This window comes from Drosophila ficusphila, unplaced genomic scaffold (assembly GCF_018152265.1).
Source record: "Drosophila ficusphila isolate 14025-0441.05 unplaced genomic scaffold, ASM1815226v1 contig_286, whole genome shotgun sequence".
NCBI lineage: Eukaryota > Metazoa > Arthropoda > Insecta > Diptera > Drosophilidae > Drosophila > Drosophila ficusphila.
Window position 1 is genome coordinate 5,672,249 of NW_025064189.1, and position 22,663 is coordinate 5,694,911.

Sequence of the window (22,663 nt, forward strand, 5' to 3'; positions counted from 1 at the left end):
ATTAAACTTAAAGGGGTCCTTTTTTTAAAATGCATTGTAAAAAGTTCTGAGGGGTTTTAAAAGAGATCTATTAAAATTCAAATTAATAGAATAGATTGCATTTATCTAATTAGAAGTACATATAAAATACGATTTATGAAATGAATATAAAAGCTAAATGGAAAAAAATAGATTGAAATGTTCGAATATTATTAAAATTTAAGTCTAAGTGATTTTGAGAAAGGAAAATAAAATGTTATGCATTTTTATCTATTTCAAGCATTTTCAATTCTTCAAACATTTAACTTTCGCCGACTCAATTTTTACTTTTATTGGCCCTATATAAAGAAAATCTTAATCATTGTGTTTTATGTATCTTGTTTTTTCTGCAGTGTATATTTTCCACAAAACTAATGCAGCAAACAAATTACTCGAGGCGACGAAAAACTACACATCCCAAAGCGGTACGAAAATAGATCGGGCAAACGATCGCCGGAGGAGGAAAACTAAGCGGCGCGACGTGGTTGCAGTTGTTGTTGTTGTTGTTGCATTTGTAGTTGTTTGTCGTGCGCCAAGGGGCGTGGTAAAAGGGGGAGGGGGCGGAGAGGGGGTGAAACTGGGGACCAGGATCCCCAGCAAACTGCATTAAACTACTTTCCGTGCAGTTTATTGCTTCGTCTGCGCGCGTTTCTACTTTTAGCTATTCTTTCTCGGTTGCATTTGTGTGCGTTAGCGAGTATCTGTGAGAATCTTGAACTTGTGCTTCTTTCACTCTTTTTGTCTTGTTTACATTTGGCAGCCTCCTACTTTTTTGTTTTTTTACTCATTTTTTTTCGTGGCAATGGGCGCCCCATCGAACATGCGACATTTTTCAGTTGATTCCCAATTTAAATTCAGCTGCCTTTGTTTCGGCTCGCCGCTCCAGACATTTCCCCACATTTCCACATTTCCACTTAAATGCTCTGAGTTGTGGTCACTGAACGGTGCTCCCTTTTTAGGATCCGATCCGCGATCGGAGGGATATTGCGCATTCCACCAGCTACTTAGACGACATCGAATTACTTTGCCATTACTCATTCCGAGCCATTATAGATTGAGCTCCCATTGAGGTAAATGCAGTATTTAAGGGAATTATTTACAAAGAATTTTTTAAATTTCTGGTTTATTCAAAAAATTTTAAATATAATTTTTGTGAATTATTTTGAATTAGATGCAATGATTGGAAAATACCTTTAACACATTTAAAGAGTATCAAATATTAATAAATGAACCTAAATTCAATGCTTTATTTTTCTCCTATAGTGTTATGTTGTGCTTATTAGTAAATGATTTTTTTTTTAATTTAAATATTTTAAAGATTGATTATTCAATAATTCATTTTTTCAATATTTAGTTATTTGCAATCCTTATTAATCTAAAAAGTATGCTATAATATTAACAACTGTAATTTAATACAAACCTTAAGTTGATTTAAGTATTCCTGTTGTTATATAAGATTTATGGGCTCTTATTGGAATCGACTTGGAATTTTAGATTTAACGAAATCTTCTTCACTCACAATAAATATTAAACAATAATTAGTTTAGGAACTGTTTGCAATCACTTTTCAGGGTTTTCAATTGTATAATGCCACTTATCAAAAAGAATTCTCTCACTTTCACATTCACTTTCTCACTGATAATCCAATGTGGCAATTAATCCGATTGGCGCTGCTGTTTCCGTATCTGTATCTTTTGTCCGCCGTAAACGAGAAACCGTATCCGTACCGAACGCGCGCTGGAATGCAATTGAGACGAGCGGATTGCCGAGCGGCAAATGCAACTGCATCCGATGGTTGAATATATCAGAGGCGAAGGCAGCGCAGCCGCAACAGCCCTCGGCAACAGGAGGATCTATACTCGTGCTCGAGATATGCAGATACAGATACATCCGTGCTCGGATGTACGTGTATCTGCCCCATTGCTAACTAGACGGAGAGCCAAACACGGCGCTAAAAATATCCCCGGCCAGAACGTGCAGTCAGCGCCGGTCCATCACTTTTGTTAGATTCCGTTTCCAAAACGAATCTGCGCAATCAGATATTTTATGGCCAAGTATCTAGATTTTTTTGGATCTAACAGTTCTACTGAGTGGATAAAATTGTATAATATTTTCTGCATATATCATTTTTGTAGTTTAAATAATTTTAAGTCGGTTTGTTCTAGCATATTTTTTTAAGATAAGATAAAAATTAGGTATGCCTCAATTAAAATTTTATTTATGTGATTATGATACATTTTTTCGTTACTCAAGTTGAGGTCCTGATATTTATTAAATAGCTTAAAAATTTAAATAAATATTACTTTTTAAAATCTTGTTCATATTTGGAATAGGTTTTATATAATTTTTTTATTTTAGCTTTATTTTTTCTATATTAGTCATCTCTGATCCCCAAAAAGTAGACGCAACGTCTGTTTTCGCTGCACCCCGCGAAGCGTTCTCAGTTTCTAATGGGATGTTTTCCAGGGGAAAAGGAGATGGGTGGGGGGGGGGGAAGTCAAAGGGGGGGAGTGGTATGGCAGTGGCCCAAAGTTTGCCAGCGGAACCAGAGTGTCGCTTGCTTGGTTGCCATTTAATTGCACTGCGATCTTGCCAGTCGGACTTCATTCGATGTCTAGGGGAATTCCTACTTTGGTGAGTGTTTGAAGTATCCCTCGAAAAAAGACATAGAGTTTCGTCTAAACTAAGCGGAATTTAGATATGAAATCTATTCGGGGGAACATTTTCTATTAGTAGGAGTTTTCTCTGCATAAGGGAAAAACGTTCTTCTAAAAGAAAGGATTTTATTTTATATTACAACTAAGGAATTTAAAAATAGTCAAACCTTTACAACTCAATGGATTTATTCTATAAATCTATCAATAAAGGCAATATAAATGCAATTTGTAACTACTAGATACAATTATTAGGAATGTTTAAATGTCTTTTAAATCGAAGACTTTCTTTGCAGTAAAGCCTTGTATCTTTTTCCAATTAGCTGATATCCTGGTGACTGTACTTGTGCCCCAAAACCACCGCAACCACAACCCCAATAAACCGTGCTAAGCCCGAGTTCAATGCACCTGGGGTGGGACACTATATAGTAATGTAGTAACGCAACACATCGGCAACAAGTCTGCCGAGCAGGACTGGATACAATTGCAGTTCGTTCAACCCGCGGAGAACAAGGATGAGACGAGGTGAGCACATGGAGATGCCATCTAAGTCTAGCGACGGAAATGGACTAATTTTTCATGTTTTGAAATTGGATGACAGCAACAGGAGGACACACTTCCCGCGAACCAGCGACGCATGCGCAGCCCCAAAGTTTGTTCACCTCGCGTATCGAAGATGCGATACAAAGATACATAGATACATAGATACAAGATGCATCCGTGTACTAAGTAGTTATAGTTACGCACGGATTGTATTACACGATGACTGAATGCTTCGCTGGAAGTGCTTGGCCCCCCTGAATTTTGGGTGATTTTTCCAAGCAACTGTTTCAATTTCCCTGGCTTTTCCCTGTATTTATCTTCCGCCGCTTTAATATCACTTCCACTTTCACCGCGCCAACCCTCTTCGCTTCCTTGGTCGTGTGAATGATTTGTGACACCTTCTTGATGACTTTTCCGAGGTGCGCCTGCGCTCCGGAATCCCCTTAATCTCGTCAGATCATTTGAGGAGTCCTCCGTTGGCAGAGGCTTTTCGTTTCATTTGCCGCTTGTCGTTTTGATAAATTATTGTGGGAACCACACATAAATTTTGGAGGCCATCAGACCTCGTCTTGTGAAATCATTACAATAACCTAGTCTTTGAGAGTAATATCATCATATTTTAATATATTTTATGTTGATTGGGAGGAACGAGTTGAACTTATTTTCTTACTAATTTACTTTATTTTATCCATTGCATAACAGATTATTTCAAGTTTCTAAATGATTTGCAGTAGAAATACTGACCTTTCAGAGTAAACAACTTATTTTTACTTTCACTTATATTCTATTTAAAAGATGCATACCTCTAAATATGATTTCCATTAAATTTTTATTATTATTTTATTCATATCAAAATTTTCCAAGTTGTCTATGATTTCCATAAGATAACCCACATCGGTACTTCCAGAAGTCAAAACTCTCATAATTATTATCCAATCTAAAAGAGACAAACCTCTAAACGATTGTGATGGAATTGCAAATCGAACTGCGTTTAAATTTTTCTATTTGAAGAGGGTAGAAATTTTTACCCACGTTCATGTAAGATTTGTTCAAAACTAAAATGGTTTGCGCAAAATTAACCAAAAAAGGCACTTCCAAATTCTGAAACTTGACAAATTTTAATCCGATCTTAAAGTGACTTACCTCTAAGAGTTTGCGATACAATTTTTAGGCAGACTGCATAATTTTCTGTGGCGCCATAAAATATGTGTATTCTGTTCGCTTGTGAAACTAAAAGATCTGGTTGAAGGCTTTGATGCCGAAGGTTTGTGTATTGGGTAAAGTTAATCAGGCGCTAAAATGTAGTTTCAGTGACTTCACAGTAAAGACTTTGTACCAAATGTTGTAGTTAAAATATATTGTATTTTAGAAAGGATTAAAAAATTGTTCGGTATTCAGTTTGATAAAAAAAAACAAATATTACTTTCTTTATAGCAACTGTATTTATAGTTATACGCTTTTGGGATGTAGGTTTGAACGTTGGCTAATGTTGACAGCTTTTTCAGCAACATGTTGCAGTGCACATTAGTTTTGCCTTTTTATTGAAATTAGCCTCGAAATTAGGAATGCCGGTAGATCTTTATGATTTGTATTTCCTTCAAAAGCAGACATTTCCTTGAAAGGTTTTATCTCAACAAAGGAAGATGTATCATCCGATTTTAAAATATTAATTAAAAACCCAATCAAGTCGGTTAGTAAAACTTGTTTTATTGTATGGATTTATATAACTTTAAGTCTATATTTTACAGCTTCGACTACGTCAGTCCGCACTTTAAACAATAAGATAACTTAAAAGTACGGCAATAAAAATAATTACAATTACATTTACTTATGTGTCTGCATGGCAATAATTTTGGGAAATTTAGCAAATTCTCTAAACAATTATTAACGGTCAGTCTCGTTTGTTGGGCCACATTACAATCTAAAACGATTTTTACAACAAATTCAAATGACAGTATCTACAAAGCTAAATGCAGAAATGATTTAAGTGGGGTGAATTTCGAAACTTTTGGATTTGACTAAAATACTTTTTGATCTTAACTCATAACTTTTAAATGCCTATGCTACTTAGGTATATAAACTAGCTCATTAAGCTTAATGAAAACGACTCAATGTGAGTCAGTCAAGGAACTTTTTGCATCTGCATGGATTTTGAGCAAAAAAAAAACTTAATTATCGTTGTAACATTTCCGTAGACAGTTTGTTGGTCATGTCAATAAATGGCACTAGGGGTTTTTCGAGGATCGCAGGTTCTCTAGAACTTTTCGTCATCGATGTTGCTTCGGCAATTGTTCAGCGCAGATTGTCGTTTCAGCGTTCCAGTTTCGCAATCATTGTAGGTTTTGGCCAGCACTTTGGGCGTATTATTGTGGTGTATGTTGCGGTTGATAGTGCCGTTGCCATTGCCAATATTACTCGTTTTGGCCGGCATTCGGAAGCTGGACTGCCGTTTCGGTCGCTGCTCGTAGTACTGTAAAATAAAAAAATAATATATATTAGATAGGGAAATATAAAAAAATTGATAAGTCAATTGATCAGCATCAAGAAGTAACTTTAAAATCATATGTGTTAAAAAAGGTAATCATTTTTTTTTTTTTTTTGCATACAATTATAGAAGTTTTAAGATTTTGGTTCATTTTATTGCTTTTTTTTATATTTAACTTACATCCTTGGTAGGCAGACTGGAATACTGATTGGGATACGTGTCGAAACTGGCCGTTGTGGTCGTGGTTTTGTTCAAAGCCTCTTCGGCACTCAGCATAAATCGTTTCTTGGTGTACCGATAGGTGGCATAACAACAGCCCACAGTAAATAAAAAGCAAAGAGTTATCACGATGGGCAAAGTGGCAGTTGAGGCAGAATGGGTTTCTGTAAGATCAACAAAAAATAAGTTTTAACTATGAGATCACTTGTAAAAATATTGAAAGTAATTAAAAGATTCCGATTTTTAAGTTCTATATTATTTTAATAATTTGTAGAAATATTTTAAATAATTAAAAGATTCCAATTTTTAAGTTCTATATTATTTTAATCACTTGTAAAAATATTTTAAATAATTAATAGATTCCAATTTTGAATTTCTATATTATTTTATAGCTTACAAATATTTTTAACTTACCCTCGCATTCGTTGGGAACACAGGCGGTCTTCTCAAACTCTGCACCATGGCACTCCTTTGAATTGGGATTTTCCACCAAACAGCGGCGATGTCTTAGGCGGATGCCATCACTAGAACAACTGGACCACTCACTCCAAGAACTCCAGCCCAGGAAATCTGTTAATAAAATATATAAAAATTAAATACTTGCAAAATAAATAGAGTTTTCGTGTAAACCCACCTTCACAAGGCACCATTTCGCACTTTTGCTCATCGAGGGCGCGACCCTGGCACAATCTCTCGTGTCCTGCGAGGCAGCGGCGAGTCCTGCGACGGATTCCCAGTCCACAGGTGACCGAGCAGGCTGACCACTCCGACCAGCAGCCCCACTCCCCGTGCTCCACTTCGTTGTCCAAGGAATTGCTGCTGAGTTGCTGATCATCCGCTGGACAGGGATGCAGATTGCAAACGCGACTTTGGACTCCACGTCCTCGTTGTCTTTGCTGGGTTCCTCCGCCGCAACTCACGCTGCATGGCGACCAATCTGCTGCATCTGCCGAGTCCTGGGAATCGTGATCGCCCTGCCTTTGGCAACTTCCATCGGCGTGGCAATTGCGCAATTCTTCCTTGGCCAAGCCAACTCTCACGGAACTTGCATCCGGACTTGTGGCCCGGCAGACGTATCTGAAGCGCTTTTCCACGTGCGGTTCACTGGCGTTTCCACTGCCGGAAACCGTAAGCCACGGAGTCCAGGCACTGAGTTTCCTCACCTCCTGGCAGCTCTGCATGTTGCACTCCTCGTAATCCAAGCGACAGCCAGGACACTCCAATCCTCCATTCAGAGGAGCAGGATCATTGCATTCCCTTCTTCGCATTCGGAATCCTCCGCCACACTGGGCACTGCACTCACTCCATTCGCCCCAGGGACCCCATCCTCCGTCCACGGATTGCGGCTTGGCCACTGGACACGGTGGCAAGTGGCGGCAGTACATTTCCGACTGCTCCGATCCCACACAGGTGCGACCTCCGAACGCCGGACGGGGATTCCCGCAGGTGCGTCGTCGGATCTTCACGGCAATGCCGCAGGTTTGGGAGCACGGCGACCAGGCCGACCACTCCGTCCAGCCTCCGTGCTGCGTGCAGTTCGTCACCTGGGTGCTGTAATTGGATTTCATATTAGAAGTGGTTTAAAAAAGTGGGAAGATTCACTTTTTAAGAAATATAAGAGCTCTTAGAATATATACTTTATGTAAGTTTAGAAAGATTAGTTAGTTTTTAGAAATAATTGTTAAAAAAACCTTTTAATAATATAAGTGATTATTTTTGGAACTGCATCTTCATAAATTCCTCTTCATTTGTCGATCAATATTTTAATAATTAAATCCTTACTCTTAATTAGGTACTTTATTTTTGTAACAATCATTTAAATTTGGAAACCCTGCTTTGCATTATATTATATAGTCTAGAACATATCTACTTTATTCAGACTTCCTTTATCACTACAGTTCTCCTTGTAGCAGTAAAATAATTCAAGCTCTAAAAATTCTGAGACACTTTAAAAACTTTCATACTCAAACTGAATATAAATAGTTCAGTGTTTATAAATTTATAGCTCCAACCCACCTGGTGCCACTTGAGCCTCCTTAAAATTAATTGTAATGTTTTAATAGTGAACAATTTTGATTTCGATCCTATTCAAACTTTTTCTAATTTTTTTTTAATTTTTATAAAATGTATAGCTCCAACCCACTTCCAATTAATTGAAATGTTTGAATAATAAAAAATATCGGATTCTAAATCGTTCTTATTCTATCTTCTTATGGTATATAGTATAAAATTTATAGCCCACCTGATGCCCTCGCAACTTGAGCCTCCGTGTTGCGGCTGCGGATTGTTGCAGCTGCGCTGGCGACACTGGCAATTGCTGTCTGGTTGCTCGTGCTGCTGGCAAGCCGCCCAGTTGCTCCAAGTGGACCAACCACCATCAATTGGGGCATTTAACACCGGACAGGTGATCTCGGGAGCCTGCTGCCAGTGCTGCAGGACAGAGGAGTCCAGTGGCTGGGGCATGCAACGCTCCACCAACTCGTTCCAACCGCAATAGGGATCCATGGAGTTGAGGCAACTGGACTGCGATCCGTGACGACTGCAATGCTGGGCGGGAATCCTTGTTAGGGCCAAATCGGTGCCCAAATACAGCGAATCTGTGACCTTCAAGTAGGCCATATTCAACAAGGAACTGCTCCCTGTATCATCCGCTTGCCAAAATTCCACCAAACAAGTCTGAACTCCTGGGTTTCCATACTTCACTGATAATTTCTTAATGTAATTTCCAGTGGTGGCCACAAAAAGCACATGGATCTGCTCCGTTTTTGTGTTAATTATATCCAAAGCCAATCTACCAAATTGTTCGAGTTTCGAGTGGTATAATGGTTCGGAATTAATTGGTTGCACTGCCAAATCCATCAGTTGGTAGCGGGAGCTCTCCAAAATGTGGCCAAAACTGGTAGAACCGCACTGGAATTGACTTCTTTGCCTCGTATTTACAGTCTGCCAAGCGGCATCTGCGTGCTCTTGATGTTTAAAAGGTCCATCGAAGGCTTCATTGATCGCACTCAGGTTATAGGCACACACAGCCGATCCGAAAATGCTAGATCTATAAGGAGAAAATAAAATATTTTATTATTAAAATAATAGCTACATTTCAGATAATGTATTTATTATTTTATTTATTAAAAAAACATACCCTGAAGTTCTGAAGGTGGCATACAATATAGATTCTGATTCGGCGTATGTCATGCCCTGGATTTCATCAAAGTAGTAAGGATATTCCCCAGGCAAAGAGCAATTAAGCCGAGCCTTCAGAAATGAAGTCCAATTGTCCTTTAAAAACTGACCACTGCCACCAGCATCGTTTTTGCAGACACGAGCAATCCTCGAATATATTGCCTAAGATATGGATTTGGAAAATAAGTCTCGTAAAGATTATAAGATTGAAAGGTTGAAGTGAGCACTCACCTTGCCACAACTCATGTGCTCGGCGGCGGATTCGCGAAACAGAAAATAGACAAAGTTGCCAGCCTCGAAGCTTCCCACGAATTGGGCTCCACTCAACCAGTTGTTGTTGTAGAGCTTCGTGCGGAGGAAACGCTGAAAATTGGATAATAGAACCATTACAAATAAGTGTGGGCAGGGGTGTGGTTTAGTAGGTCAGCACATAAACTATTATTTTTGTATTCACCCATGTAGCATTTTAAAACGATCTTCTTTTTTTAATTTTGTTTCATTTGTTTTTTCAAGCCCTCAGGCAAGCATACAGGCAAATAAATTTTTCTTGCTTTATTTACTGAAATCACGTCATTTGATTCGCATTCAATATATTTATGGACTATGATTAATTATATAAGAAATTAAACTAGTCATTAAAGAGTTTTCTAGTTGGTCAAAAAATTACTCATACGCAATGTGTGCTACAAAAAATAAGTTAAGTGTTTGATAAACCGAAAATGCATAACTTAGTCATCAAACTTAATTTTTAAACAAAACACTTAACTGGTCTTATATCAAATTAAATAAAAGCTTCTTTATATTACTCATCCGCAATGTGGTCCCAATTGACATTCGATGATTTTTAATTTATTTATAAAACTGCAGGGTATTAATATCGAATTGATCGAATGTTATATTTTTTTTGATTTTAAATACGATTGCTTTAATTCGTAAATCAATACAAAGTGATACAAACAAAGATTATAAGCCTTCTACCTATATTATATCATTCATACGCAGTGTGGTCCTAATCAATAAATTGAATCACTCTAATCATGTCCAGATATAGAACATAATTTGATTTAAGTAAGTTAGAAATGTAATACCTTTGCTGACATTTCCTTACTAGACATTACTCATCCGCAGTGGTGTACCAATGAATTAAACAAATAGGTATCACTACTTATTCAAATAATCGTTAGTCAAGCTCACCTCATTGGACTGGAGTCCTGTGCGCATGATGGCCACATCGCCTCCCGAGAAATCGGTGGCGGTGCCCACGAACAGCTGGCCATTGGAGTGCAGCAGACTGGTGCTGTTCGCCTGCGGATGAAACGGACACTTGACCACGCCGCTGTCCACGCCCGTCACCGTGAGGTTCTCCATCTGCAATGTAGAAATAATATATATAAAATGGGAGAAGGGTTGGGGTAAATGGCGCGTCAGCCTGGCGACTCCAAGAGTCGCGCCGAGAGCCGAGTGGACAACTCACCTGGCGCCACGAACAGCTCGGCTGGAAGGCGTTCGTCCCACACGCGTACAGCTGGTTCTCACCGTAGCTGTGGAGCACGCGCACGTAGTTGCGACACCATCGCTCCAACTGGCCTTTTACCTGGCACATGGCAATCTCCGACGGCGTGGCCCCCCAGCTGGCCCGCTCCAGCGGCTCCAGGTCGAAAGACATGCGGTACAGGGTGTCCCTGCAAGCGGAGATAGTTAAGATATTTTAGATATTTAATTGCACTGGGAGAAATTCACAACTTATTATATAAATGTGATATGAAAATGTAGAAGAAACCAGAAATCATATACATATTTAGAAATCTCTATTAAGAAATATATATAATAATACTTCTACAATTCTTAAATAAATTCTTAAATGCTTAAATAAACATTTTAAGCATAGTTTGTGTGGTATAAAAAGTGTAGCATACTTATTGGATTCATCCTTTCCTTTTAACAACAAAAGACGAAACATGAACTTTAATATTTTAAAATTGTATAAGTTATGTTTTTTTATAAAAAATATTCAAAATATATTAAATAAAGTTTATTTAATCAGTTAATTGGTTCCATGTGTTTATATATTATTTAAATATCTTTATTACAAAGTAAATATCTAAAATCTTAATAAAGTTATACATTCAAATAACGTTAACAATGTTTTAACTAATGCTTTCTCGCAGTGGAATCCTGTTGAAAGGCTGCCGATTGGCCAGCAATAACAGTTAGAGAGGCGGCCCACAATTGTTTACAAATAAGGCAGACTCCGGCTCCAGCTTCAGTTAGCATTCATTCCCCCCGAAATCCCCCCGCGGCCATCAGCTGTCATAATTTTGAACTGGTTGGCCGCCAGTGCATTGAACTGCAAGGCAAACAGGTAACGAAACTTGGCCCCACTACAGTGGTCTCAAATTGCAGTGGGCCAGTTGGAAAAGCTCTGGAAAAATTCGCAAAACTAAAAGTTTGTGGGCGATCTCGAAGGCTGACATATTGACAAAGTCGCAGACAAGAGCATGCCTTCGATAAGATTCCTATCATAAGTTTAGCAATAAAAGACAAAATGTTGAGATATGAAAAAGTGAACACTTTGGTTTTAAAACCAGTTAAAGTTTGAGAACATTTATTTAAAAAGTATAATATTAAACTCCCCGTAGCTCAAGATACATACTAAGTACATATACGAATATATGTTTTTTTTAATTTTTAAGTTATATTTTAAATCTTCTTAAAATTACCACTGTACTTAGCAAACTTCAGTAGTAATTCCTACACAACCACTGTGCTACCCGCATTTGGCGAAACAAACACGAAGATCAATAGATCAAGTGCATTCGAATGCGCGAGAAGCAATTGCTAAATGGTTACATCTCGACTTGGACAGCGGCATTTTTCCAGCTAAGAGGTGGCGATTCTACTGAGAGATTTTAGAGGGGGATCGGGCATAGAATTGAAAATGGAATCGGTGATGGAGAATGCCGCCGTGTTTGGGCTTTAGAAGGAATGCCGCCGACCAGACGTCGCCAAAGAGCTAAGCTGCAAAAAAAGAGATCACTGCCCACAGTTCGGCCATCTAATGGTCACTTGCGAATGTTTAGCGGCCTTAGGATATCAACTGAATGCGGAGCTGGGCCTTGCCATAATACACTTGAAAAATATCTATATAAATTCCAAGTAAATTTGCAAATGATTTTATAAGGAAAAGAATAACATTAGTCATAATGAAGTCTGCCCTTTATAGAAAGATTTGAGCTTTCTGAAGTCAACACATTTAAATATTATTTTGAAGATTGTTTTTAATAAATAATGGGAATATATTGGATATATTTTCGGAACACCCATAGGTACAATATTTCCAAGTAGTAATCTATATAGCATTCCTTTTTTCCCTGTGCAGATACTGGATCGTCAGGCGGCTCGCCCAATATCAATCATTTGGATTGCAGCTGGCGCAAGGCGCGTGGCACTTTAGCCCCCGTCAACTTGTAACTCAGGTAAACATATATATTTGTATGTATATGTATACGGCTCAGGTGTAACACGAGCTCCACGCGATGCTTGTGCGTCTTAAGCGGTACGTGATGAGGTAATAAACACGCCAACATTTGCGAAAAACGCAGCTCAGCCATCGGCAAACATCGTCGCCCTTCCCAAACATTCGAAATGTGGCAAGAGGAGCAGCTGTCAATAGCCCTCGATATTGGCAAAATGCTGTGTATCTGGCAGATGCAAAACTTATATGGCTTTCATGGTGGTTTCACGCTTAAATTACGGCCTTTGATTAAGTGATAAATTATTGTTCTGACAGCAAACCATAAGCAAAGTAAAGCAAAAGGAGTTCATACAACGATATTGTAAGCAAACAATGTTGTCTTTAATTTTTTTTTTTTTTAAATATACAAGAATAAAGAATATCATTGTATATGTATAAAACGTGGAAGCATTTTCTTGATTCTGAAGTTTTCTATTTTATTTTAAAGCCTTTTAATAGACAACTTCCTCTGTTAAAGCCAATTGAACTTTGTTCTCTATTTATTGGGCTTTAAATATTATATCTACAAGTTTCCTAAGAATTGCGCTTTATGGCTTTTGTCAAGGGTTCTTAGGTAACGTAAATACTTATAGCTTTATAGATTCATAAAAGTCCGTCATTGCAGTTGTAAACAATATAGAAACGCATTAGAACCCAAGATTACAACTGCATTGGAGGTCTTAGCGCCTGAAAAGCTCCCATATCAATCGATGATTGAAACTCAAGTGTTAGGGGAGTGTTTCAAGATCTTCCAAAGAGGCGTTACCGGAAATCAATTAAACTTTGCAGGCAACACCCCTGGACACTAATTCATTCGAATATCCATGTGAAAATGACACGACAAAAGCCGGTGGAATGTGAGTGCAAAATTGCAAAAAGTAAACAACAAAAAAAGGCATTTTTGTTGGCATGTCGTGTGTAAATTTCAGCTAGACTTAACGGCTGCGAAAAATTAATTACTGCTGATTGTGCTCGTCACAGTCTACAGTTTACAGTTCTTGGTGAGTTGGTAAGTTGAGTACCCTGACAAGTGGTCTCAGCGGTGCGATTACATTTGTCAAGCCTACTTATATACAAAAATATAGCAAAACGTTTCTAATAATAAACGACATTCCCTTTATTATTGGTAAAAAAAATTAAACTATAAAGCATTGAACAAAAAACACACAATCTTAGCTCTTCACATTACATATTTTAATGCTTTCATAAATGTTCACTTTTTAAAACATTATTGTTTCTTTTTTTCTCCATTAGGAAAACAAAGGAGTGGAAGAAAGAGTATTAAACACTTCTAATATTTCAGTTTGCCTATTTAATTTGTATGCTTATTTTATTTTTAAAGCTAGAACACAAAAACAAACATGTAATAGGCGTATCGAATTCCTAAACATTTTGTTAATTTTAGCACAATTCCTAGTGCACTGGAAATAAATAAACTAGTTTTCCTTTTACATGTTTATTAACAACGTGCTTGTGAATTTTTAATCACCTCAAAGGTGTTTCCTTAGTAAATATTTTAAGATTTATTTTACTTATTTTTCAACTTAAAAACTATAAACATTTTTTTTCTGACAAGTTCAATGAGCTGTTTTTTTTTAGAAAAAGCAACAACAACAAAAAGCAGCCAGTGAGCGATAAGCAACGGCCTTGTCAATTAGCATTGGCTTTCGAATGGCTCCCCGCTCCCCCTTTTTTTCCCCTTTTTCGCACCCATCATCAGCGGCCGCCTCACCTGATTTTATCTTTCGTTTCACCTGGCAGCAGCGAAAATTCCGCTTAGGTGTGAAAAAGGCCGATACACATGTATCGCTTTTCTTTTCCCACTTTTTTGTGGTTTTATTATTTCTTCAACTTTGTTCCATTCGTATCTGGTGTGCTGTTTTGGTTTGTTTTGTTAGTTGTTTAATTTGTATTTGTCATTATTCTTTGCCATTCGTATCTCTGCGGAGCGCGTGCGTGCAAATATGCCAAGTTTGAACATGGAAATGCTCGGATGTTTGCTCGCTCGATCACCGCATTCAGGTAACAGGTAACGGTATCTTCTCTAAGCTTATTCTTCCCGCCATATTTAGAAATGATCGCATTTTTTTTAAACGGATCTGCAGAGCACGTGATTAGTCTTAGGTTTTTGGCATGTGATTATTCTTAGCAAAAGTTTATAAAAAGCTAAGAAGAAATTATTGTTGGGGAATGTATTATTTATAGAAGGAAGTTAAGCAAAATAAATATTTCTGCTTCTGATAAAAAAAATATAATATAGTAAGTCGCGTTGCGGTTTTATTCAAATTTTTTATATTTTTTGGAAGAGGAAGAATCTTAAAATTTTTTTTAAAAATAATTTTACAAAATCCAACTAGATATACCCCTAGCAATGCAACCACAAAATAAATAAACAAGCGAAATCCTACAAAATTGTGAATTGCTTTCAGGATCGCCATGACCCATTTGCATCACCGACTTATCCACACCGCAGACCCCAATAATGATCTACATGTGTGCACCCCTGAGCATTCGCATTTCGCATATTTTTCGCACACCTTGCGACGCTGACTTTTATTTGAACGACAAGCGCGACAAGATAACAAAAAGGCCTCTTTGTAAGCGCAGTGGAGCAAGTGGAGTTGGGGCTTGAGATACAGATACGCGGATACACGGATACACGGATACACGGATACATATTCGCCGGGGAACAGCGATCGCAGCGACTGGGGCTATTAAAAATGCAGTGTCGCCGCCTGTCGCCTATTGCCAGGTATTTTACCTGCGAGTTGATTTTGCCGCCAGTTGCTCAAGTGGTCGAGTGGTCGCCAGTGGTGGCGGTGGTGCCAGTGGTGCCGGTGGTGCGCCAGGTGCGTGGGCGTTCTGTCTGCCGCTCCGGCGGCAAATCTCGCTGTCCGGGCTTAAATGGGTTGCTTGTAATTAAAAATGCCGTTGCACTGGCCAGCGCTAATCTCAGCTAAAACTGCAGCAATTACAGGTGAACTTACAGAAGTCACATTGCATAATGTTAGTCATTATATAACAAAAAAAAAAAAAGATAACTCAATTACTCAATAAACGGTTCTTTAAAAACTTTTCTGTTTTAAGTAACCTCTTTTGATATTATTATAATAGATAAACAAATTCTATAAAATGATAATTTATTTTATGTGGTTTCTAATAAATAAATACAAAAACAAATTTTGTACATATATAAGGAAATAATTTTTGGTCCCTAATAAAATTTTTTCATATTTAAATTACATAATATTTTTATTTTTATGCTGAATAGTTAACCAACAAACGTTTTCCAGGCAAAACAGGATAGAAACTTTCAGCAAAAATGAAATAGATTTTTATATAAAAAACCTGTACCAAAATATCACTACATTTTTGTACACTTTATTGGTAGTTTAAGGTTTTAAGAAAACGTTTCTTTTTAAGGAGGTTCCACTGTATACGTTTTATGCGATCTGCCTACGCTACCGCATTCCTTGCTCTCAATCTCAATCCGCGTTCGAACGAATAGCTGAGTGTCAGTCTGGAGCCGCTCAAGAGGTTTTTAATAGAAATATGCAAAATGCTTGCCAACAGTTCGCAGAACGCCCTGATATTCACCGACTAGTACCCACGCCCCCCCTGTCGGTGCGCCCCTGCCTTTTTTCAAAAAAAAAAGGAGGGGGGCTGGTACAATGAATGCAGTTTGATTAATTTTGATTTCAATTTCGGCATCCGTGTGCTCCAGTAGCCGTCGAGCTGACGTTAACTGTCACAGGTGCATTTTTGTATCTTGTAGTTCAGAGATTGAGTTACGGGTTAGTTTAGTGATTTTGGGTGGTTCCTAACCCACAATTATTAAGATTTATTATGGCTTTGTTATATGAGGCTCATTCAAATGGAATGCAAATCAAACGAAAAGAAAATGGTTTATAACACTTGTAATATTCAATGTTTCCCAAGGAAATGTTTTGTTTTTCAATAGTTTTTCTTGGGTTTTAGTTCAGGCCACCCCAGCATTAAAGTTGAAATAAAATCCTCGACTAGGGAGACCTGCTAACATCGTCCACCCGGCGACATTCGAGTGGAAAAACAATATTATGGTTAATGCACAACACACGAAAATAATTTCCTTGTTTATATAACGTTTCGGTTCGGCCATTTGTATAAACATTTGAAATGCTTCCCAGCAGGTCATTTGCATGCTCCATTTGCGACAGGCCACAACAGAAAAAAGCAGCGCTTAGCCGACCCCTCCGAAAAATAATCCATATAAATATGTACTGGTAATGCAGGAACTCCACTAAAAAGGTTGCCGTTGAAAGACAGGCGAACGAAAGCGAAAACAAAACGCAATATTATTTTAATGCAGTCTATATCAAATTTCGGCCAGTTGCAAGAGACTTCGTAACCCATACACTGAGATAAAAAAGGAAGAAGTCTGATTTTGACACATTAAATTATGTGTTTATGTTCTATGTTGTTACATAACAAATTATGTAATTAAAAAATTACGATTATCTAAATAAGTTCTTTAAAGAACAAGATGAATTTTAGTATAAACATAAAAATTTTCAAATTTATTCCAACTTTTGTGTTGTTATTATTTTTAATAAAATTATTCATAAAAGAGTAAAATGTTTTTACCACTTTAAATAATTTTTCTCTCAGTGTACCTATAGGGCACCAACTCCAGTTTTCTGTTCATGACAGAAAATTACGCGATGGTTACCAACTGAGCAAGTTGCCTCGTCACTCGTCATGGGACACGGGCAAAAGACCCGAGGAGTCCCATTCCCATTCCCATTCCCACTCCCATTCCCGTTCGCATTCGCATTCCCATTCCAGTCCCGATTCCCTGCCCATGCCACTCGTCGTTTCCAATCCCATTTTCCAGGCCCCGTCAACAGGCGGCTGGCTGGCAGTAATCCGATCTCGCAGTCGTGTCAAGTGTGCTGCAGTCCAGATGCAAGAAGCAAGAAGCATGCACTTCACTCGCCAGCACATCTGCGGATCTCAACAACAAAGAGCCTCCCAGATACGAAACCACATATTGCCACAGTACACTGTACTAGTGGCAGTACCAGTACGAGTTACCCAGCAATTGCCCATCCTAACCACAGAAATCATAAGACCATTGTACAACTAGTTTAGATATGTTCAGCCGGATTGCCACAATTAAAATGCGGTCGGCGATTAGAGAAGGTTTTGAGTTGCGGCAACCTGAGGGTCATTCGGTGGCTTTCGACTTGCGGGTCTTCAAAGTGAGTTCTTTTTCTACATTTCTTATTTGGAAGAAGCCTTATCGAAATCGCTTTAACAAGAATGATGGTTAACCTTAGGTGGTTAGAGATTAGAACTGCAATTGAGAGAACACCTTGGTAGTCGTAATTATCTTGACAACTGCAAAACACGACCACTTAATCCCTTAATAAAATGGTTTTATACAGAAATTAAATACTATACAGTACTATACTGAACATCAAGAATTTCAAATATTTAAAAGTTTATTCTACTAGTAATTTCAAGACTTTTATAGTAATTTAAACAATGATACTCTTTCTTCTAGTTTAACATGTACAAAAGTAAGTTTCTTTGTAAAAATTTTATCAAAAGGAAACACATTGATACAAATTACTGATTAGTTTTCCTGACAAGCTGTCTCATTTTATTACCTATATTTCTAATCAAACGACATCAACTTTCACAAAATAAAAGAGCTTAAAACCTTAAACCCACCGTCTTAGGGCAAAAAGTAGAAAGAAACCCAAGGCGGCGGCTGCTGCAATCTAAAAACCCGTCTAGTCCCTTTGATTAGTTGGCCTTATCAACTAAGCCCACACATTATAGAAATAAATTACGTTTTATGTGGTTAATAAAGCCCACTTGCCTATCTGCCCGCCTACCTACTTAATGCTCGATGTGCTCTATGTGGAGCAACTGCCCTTCGCTGAAAACGGTTTTTATATCGGGCCAGCCTTATCTTACTGCCATAATTCAGAGGTTGGTAAAAAAAAAAAAAAAATAAGAGTAAAAAAGATGGGAAACCAGTCGAAGTGAAAATCATAGGTAATAAAGAATAGAAGGAGACTGAAAAGTCTGACAAATGATTGACGACAACGGCATGATAAACGACTTCCCCTCGGGCAGCAATGGGTTAAGGGCCCACATCGCACACACTATATAGTATGGCTGGGTTTATCAACATGACGACACTATAGACATCTGCGTCCATGTGTGTATCTTATCGGGTTTTCCTCCACTTGGAGAGGTGTCGCATCTATGCGAACGCAGAAACAAATAAACTTCAGGGAACCACATCACATCGTTCTCAGCGCGTAAATGAAAAGCAAACCCCGGCTACAGATACATATACATTTACGCAGATACAGATACGCGTACTCGTATATTAAATTGCTCAACAAATAAGTGGAGTACTATACACCGCTTCTCTTTTGGGCCCTCCAATATTATTTGGTTACCACCTTTTCGTTTCTTGCCTTTTCCCCTTCTTTTCTTCTTTTTTTAATTTTTTAATTTTCGTTTTTACACTCAATTATCTTTATTTATTCCCTTGTGCACAGCAGGTACTCGAGATAAGTTCTGTTTGGGTTGTTTTTTTTTTTATTTTAGAGCTTCGGTGATATGTTCCAGATATTCGGTATATCATTGCGTGCACTTTCATTTTTATTTTTTTAACTTGCGTAATATGCCAAAAAACCAGAAGAAGAACATTATCAGCCAACGTTTTACGTACGCATTGCATGTGTTTTTTTTTATTCTTTGGATCGTTGAATTTTACGTAATGACTTTAGCTGATAAGCCAAAGCCAACAAGATTTACTTTTTTGGGGGGTGTTTTCCCTTTCGGTCGTTATCGCTATCAATGTTGAAAAATAATGACCCACTTATCGGTTCTACTAATTAAAAAGTGACTCCTACAAGCGGTATCTTTGAGATTTTGAAGCTAAAAACAAAAAAAACAGTCATAATGACTAGGTACACGGCTTAGCCGTGACTCAATTGGCCGGAAACAAAATCTATAATAACTATTATAACAAAAGGCTCCCGGTTTTTACCTGGCGCCGACTATCACTTGGTTCCTGGCCACGTCGAAAAGCATTTCCGAATACCAACTCGTTTCGGGATCGTAAAATCGTTTGGCCGTCGACATTAAATCTGTAAGAAGAAAGGAAATGTATTTTTAAAATAGTTCAGTCGTATAAATAATACAACAATCAGTATTAAAACAGTTGGAGAAGCGTAACTAATTGCAGTTTTAGCAAAAAAAAAAAACTCATTAACTCATTTATTGGATAATTATTTTAATGGCTAATTTAAATTATTCAAGGCTGAATTATGTTGAATACAATTTCGCAGAGAGAAATTAATGTTCCCTTACTCCTGATTCATTACCCAATATTTAAGTCCGTCTGAAGGGCTCTCACTTTTCATGGGTAAACAATAAGTTTCTCTCGAATTTTAATATTTAACTTGGGGTAAAAAAACACTACATAAAAATTAAAATCAATGTCAACAAAACGTTGAGCTGAGTTCGCTTTTTAAGTCGAATTTTAAGCTACATTCCACTGCAAAACCAGAAAAAAGAGCAAATATTTAAACAAAATGCAAAACACGAAGCTTTTTTTTTCTGATTAAAAGCAGCAGATACACGGATGTATTCGGGTGTCATAAAAGCGGCTGGCTGGGGGATTCTTTTAAATCGAGATCATTGTTGACGAGTTGGGGAAACAAACAGGTGGGCAGATGGGTGAAAAGCCGCCTGTTGATCGCAGATTGCGCAATCGAGTGCAGACTCTCGAAGCACTTAGAACCCTGACAGGCATCAACCCAATTTACAGTTTACAGTGTACAGTTCCCCTCAAGTGGCCAACTTGATTGATTGCCTTGCAATTGACACAGTTTCGTGTACTTTATTTTTTTTGATAATTCCCACCTTAGAACTTACCTTGATAGGAGATGTATCGCGAATCGTTGTCCAGCAACTCCACATTCGATTGTGTCTTGTAACCACTGCCGGCCGAAAGTTGGGGGCCTTGCAGGGTTAAGAGCGATAGAAGCAGAAGGAGCCACAGTTGGCTAAACATTTTGGGAAGTTTTAGAATTAACATGCTGCAAAGAAGGAAAATATAAAAAATAATTGTAGAAAGGCAATGCGTACAAAAATTATTAGGACGAATTAAAATTAAAAAATTGGATAATACAATTTTCAAAGAACAAATTTAATATACATTTATTATTTTTGTGCTTATTGAGCTATTAATAATCTAAATATTTATTAGACGGTGTAATAATTAAAATAAAAATGTTACAAAACAAAAATAATTTGCAGTTAGTGAATTTGATTTTCATTTACAGCTTGAAAATTTTGTAAGCTGTAATAACATATACACGAATACTATTTTTAACACATTTTACACATGTTTTATTTTGTAAACGTTGATTAGCTCATAATGATCGAATTTAATTTTAAGTGCGAATAACAATATTTGTAAAGTTAAACATTCTGTGTGTACACAGCTTCCGCAAACATAATTTAGTCTTTTAACAAGCCGATTTTCGATCTTGCTTTCAATATCAGAAATACATTTCTGCTAAAAAAATGTACACTTCCTCAATTAAATATTACAAAAAATGTAAACAGTAAAAATGCGGATTACAGATGAGATTGTTCGAACTTACTTCATTTAGTGTCACGTAGCGTGCGAATACGAAGATTAAAATTTATTCCATTCAACTTTTGCGATGAACAGATTGTAAAAGACTGTTGGTAAATTGTATAATATAGGCGTGCGCTTGATAAACAAGCGAATTGATTAAGCGCGTGTTTCTTATTCTTCAGATGATGATCATTTCAGATCACGGATGTTCACTTTTCACACAACAAGCACTCACAATTTTTCAATTTTCGGTTTGATTTTTGTATTTTTTTAAAGATATTTTCAGAAGAAAGGCGAAATGGCTTCCCCTTGAGCTGTGTTTAAAAACATTGACAAAAGACACAGATAGACACCAACAACAGCGACAACAACAACAAGAGCACACAGTCGACGAATATAGCGAGACGGGTTTTTTCTTCAGGCTTTATTTTCTACTCTTGTGATTTTTCAGATATATAGTCGCGCATGCCCCACGATCGGCGAAGTTAACGGCGCAGAGAGTCGCAAGAAACTGAACTATGGAACGCTCTGCGATTTCCAGTCAGCCGATATTGCGCGAAGAGAGTGAGATAGCGAGAGCGAGCGCGAACGAAATGAAAACAAAAACGTAAAAACGAAGACCGAACGCAAAACAAACAACAAACGCTGAAGCAAAACGAAGAGCGAAGAACGGGCTAAAACGCCGACGCGCAAGCGCTGCCCACGTCGCAGTGGCAGCGCTGCCGACGAAGATAACCGGCTTCGACAGCGGCCTCGACTTCGGCTCAACTTCGGCTGGAGTTCGAGTGTACACTCAGAAAAACCAATTGTTACTAAAATAGCAAAAATTTATTTTAAAAAAACTCTTTATAAAAATGTATTTTGGGTAACTTTTTTTCAATAACAAGAAATAAGTTTCATTAAGGCTAAAGGACTTTAAGCAGTCCAAATAAAACAAAAAGTTTAGCACACTTTTTGGGGTCAAGGCCTAATTTTATGCTGTATAAGCTTCCACCAATTATAAAGAGCACTTAAATCTTTAGGAAGATTGATAACCTTAAAAACCTTTTTTCAAATGCTGAGGATATTCGGAAAATGTAGCATACTTCTTGGGGACATCCGGTATCAGTAATTAATATTTTTTGCAAGATAAAAAAAAAGGTTTTCTAAGTGGGAATAACATATTAAAGATTATAATAACCGAAACGGAGTTCCTATTTAAAATTGCTAACAAAACTAAGAAATTTTTACATATGATTATTTACCAGAATTTCAGGCCATTAGATTCTCTTAAACCAGGCTAGGAAAATTCCATTTTTTTTGAGTGTCCGCTTGGGAGTTAAGAGGCGCGGTTACGGCAGCCGCATCGACTGTGGCAGCAGCAGCAACTGGGCAGGGCGCTCATATATCATGAG

General features: G+C 37.6%; 2 protein-coding genes across 5 annotated transcripts in view; both read right to left on the reverse strand.

Annotated features, from left to right (window-relative positions):
* LOC108100284 (protein TANC2) overlaps positions 1-1,773 on the reverse strand; it is a 65,447-nt gene extending 63,674 nt beyond the window's left edge. For 2 of the 4 annotated variants that reach the window (XM_017204070.2, XM_017204069.2), the window contains exon 1: positions 1,439-1,773. The gene's annotated coding sequence lies outside the window, so the exon portion shown is untranslated. The remainder of the gene's footprint in view (positions 1-1,438) is intronic. The other 2 variants (XM_017204072.2, XM_017204071.2) reach the window with 1 other exon arrangement.
* Positions 1,774-4,902: 3,129 nt separating this feature from the next.
* LOC108100286 (semaphorin-5A) lies at positions 4,903-21,784 on the reverse strand. The gene is made up of 12 exons (XM_017204080.2): positions 21,292-21,784; positions 20,558-20,721; positions 19,668-19,767; positions 10,574-10,781; positions 10,294-10,467; positions 9,331-9,462; positions 9,059-9,261; positions 8,162-8,968; positions 6,554-7,470; positions 6,334-6,489; positions 5,881-6,083; positions 4,903-5,685 (listed from the first exon to the last, which is right to left on the reverse strand). The coding sequence occupies exons 1-12, from the start codon at positions 21,294-21,296 to the stop codon at positions 5,470-5,472; spliced, it is 3,285 nt and encodes a 1,094-aa protein (XP_017059569.1). The 5' UTR covers positions 21,297-21,784; the 3' UTR covers positions 4,903-5,469.
* Positions 21,785-22,663: the final 879 nt, after the last annotated feature.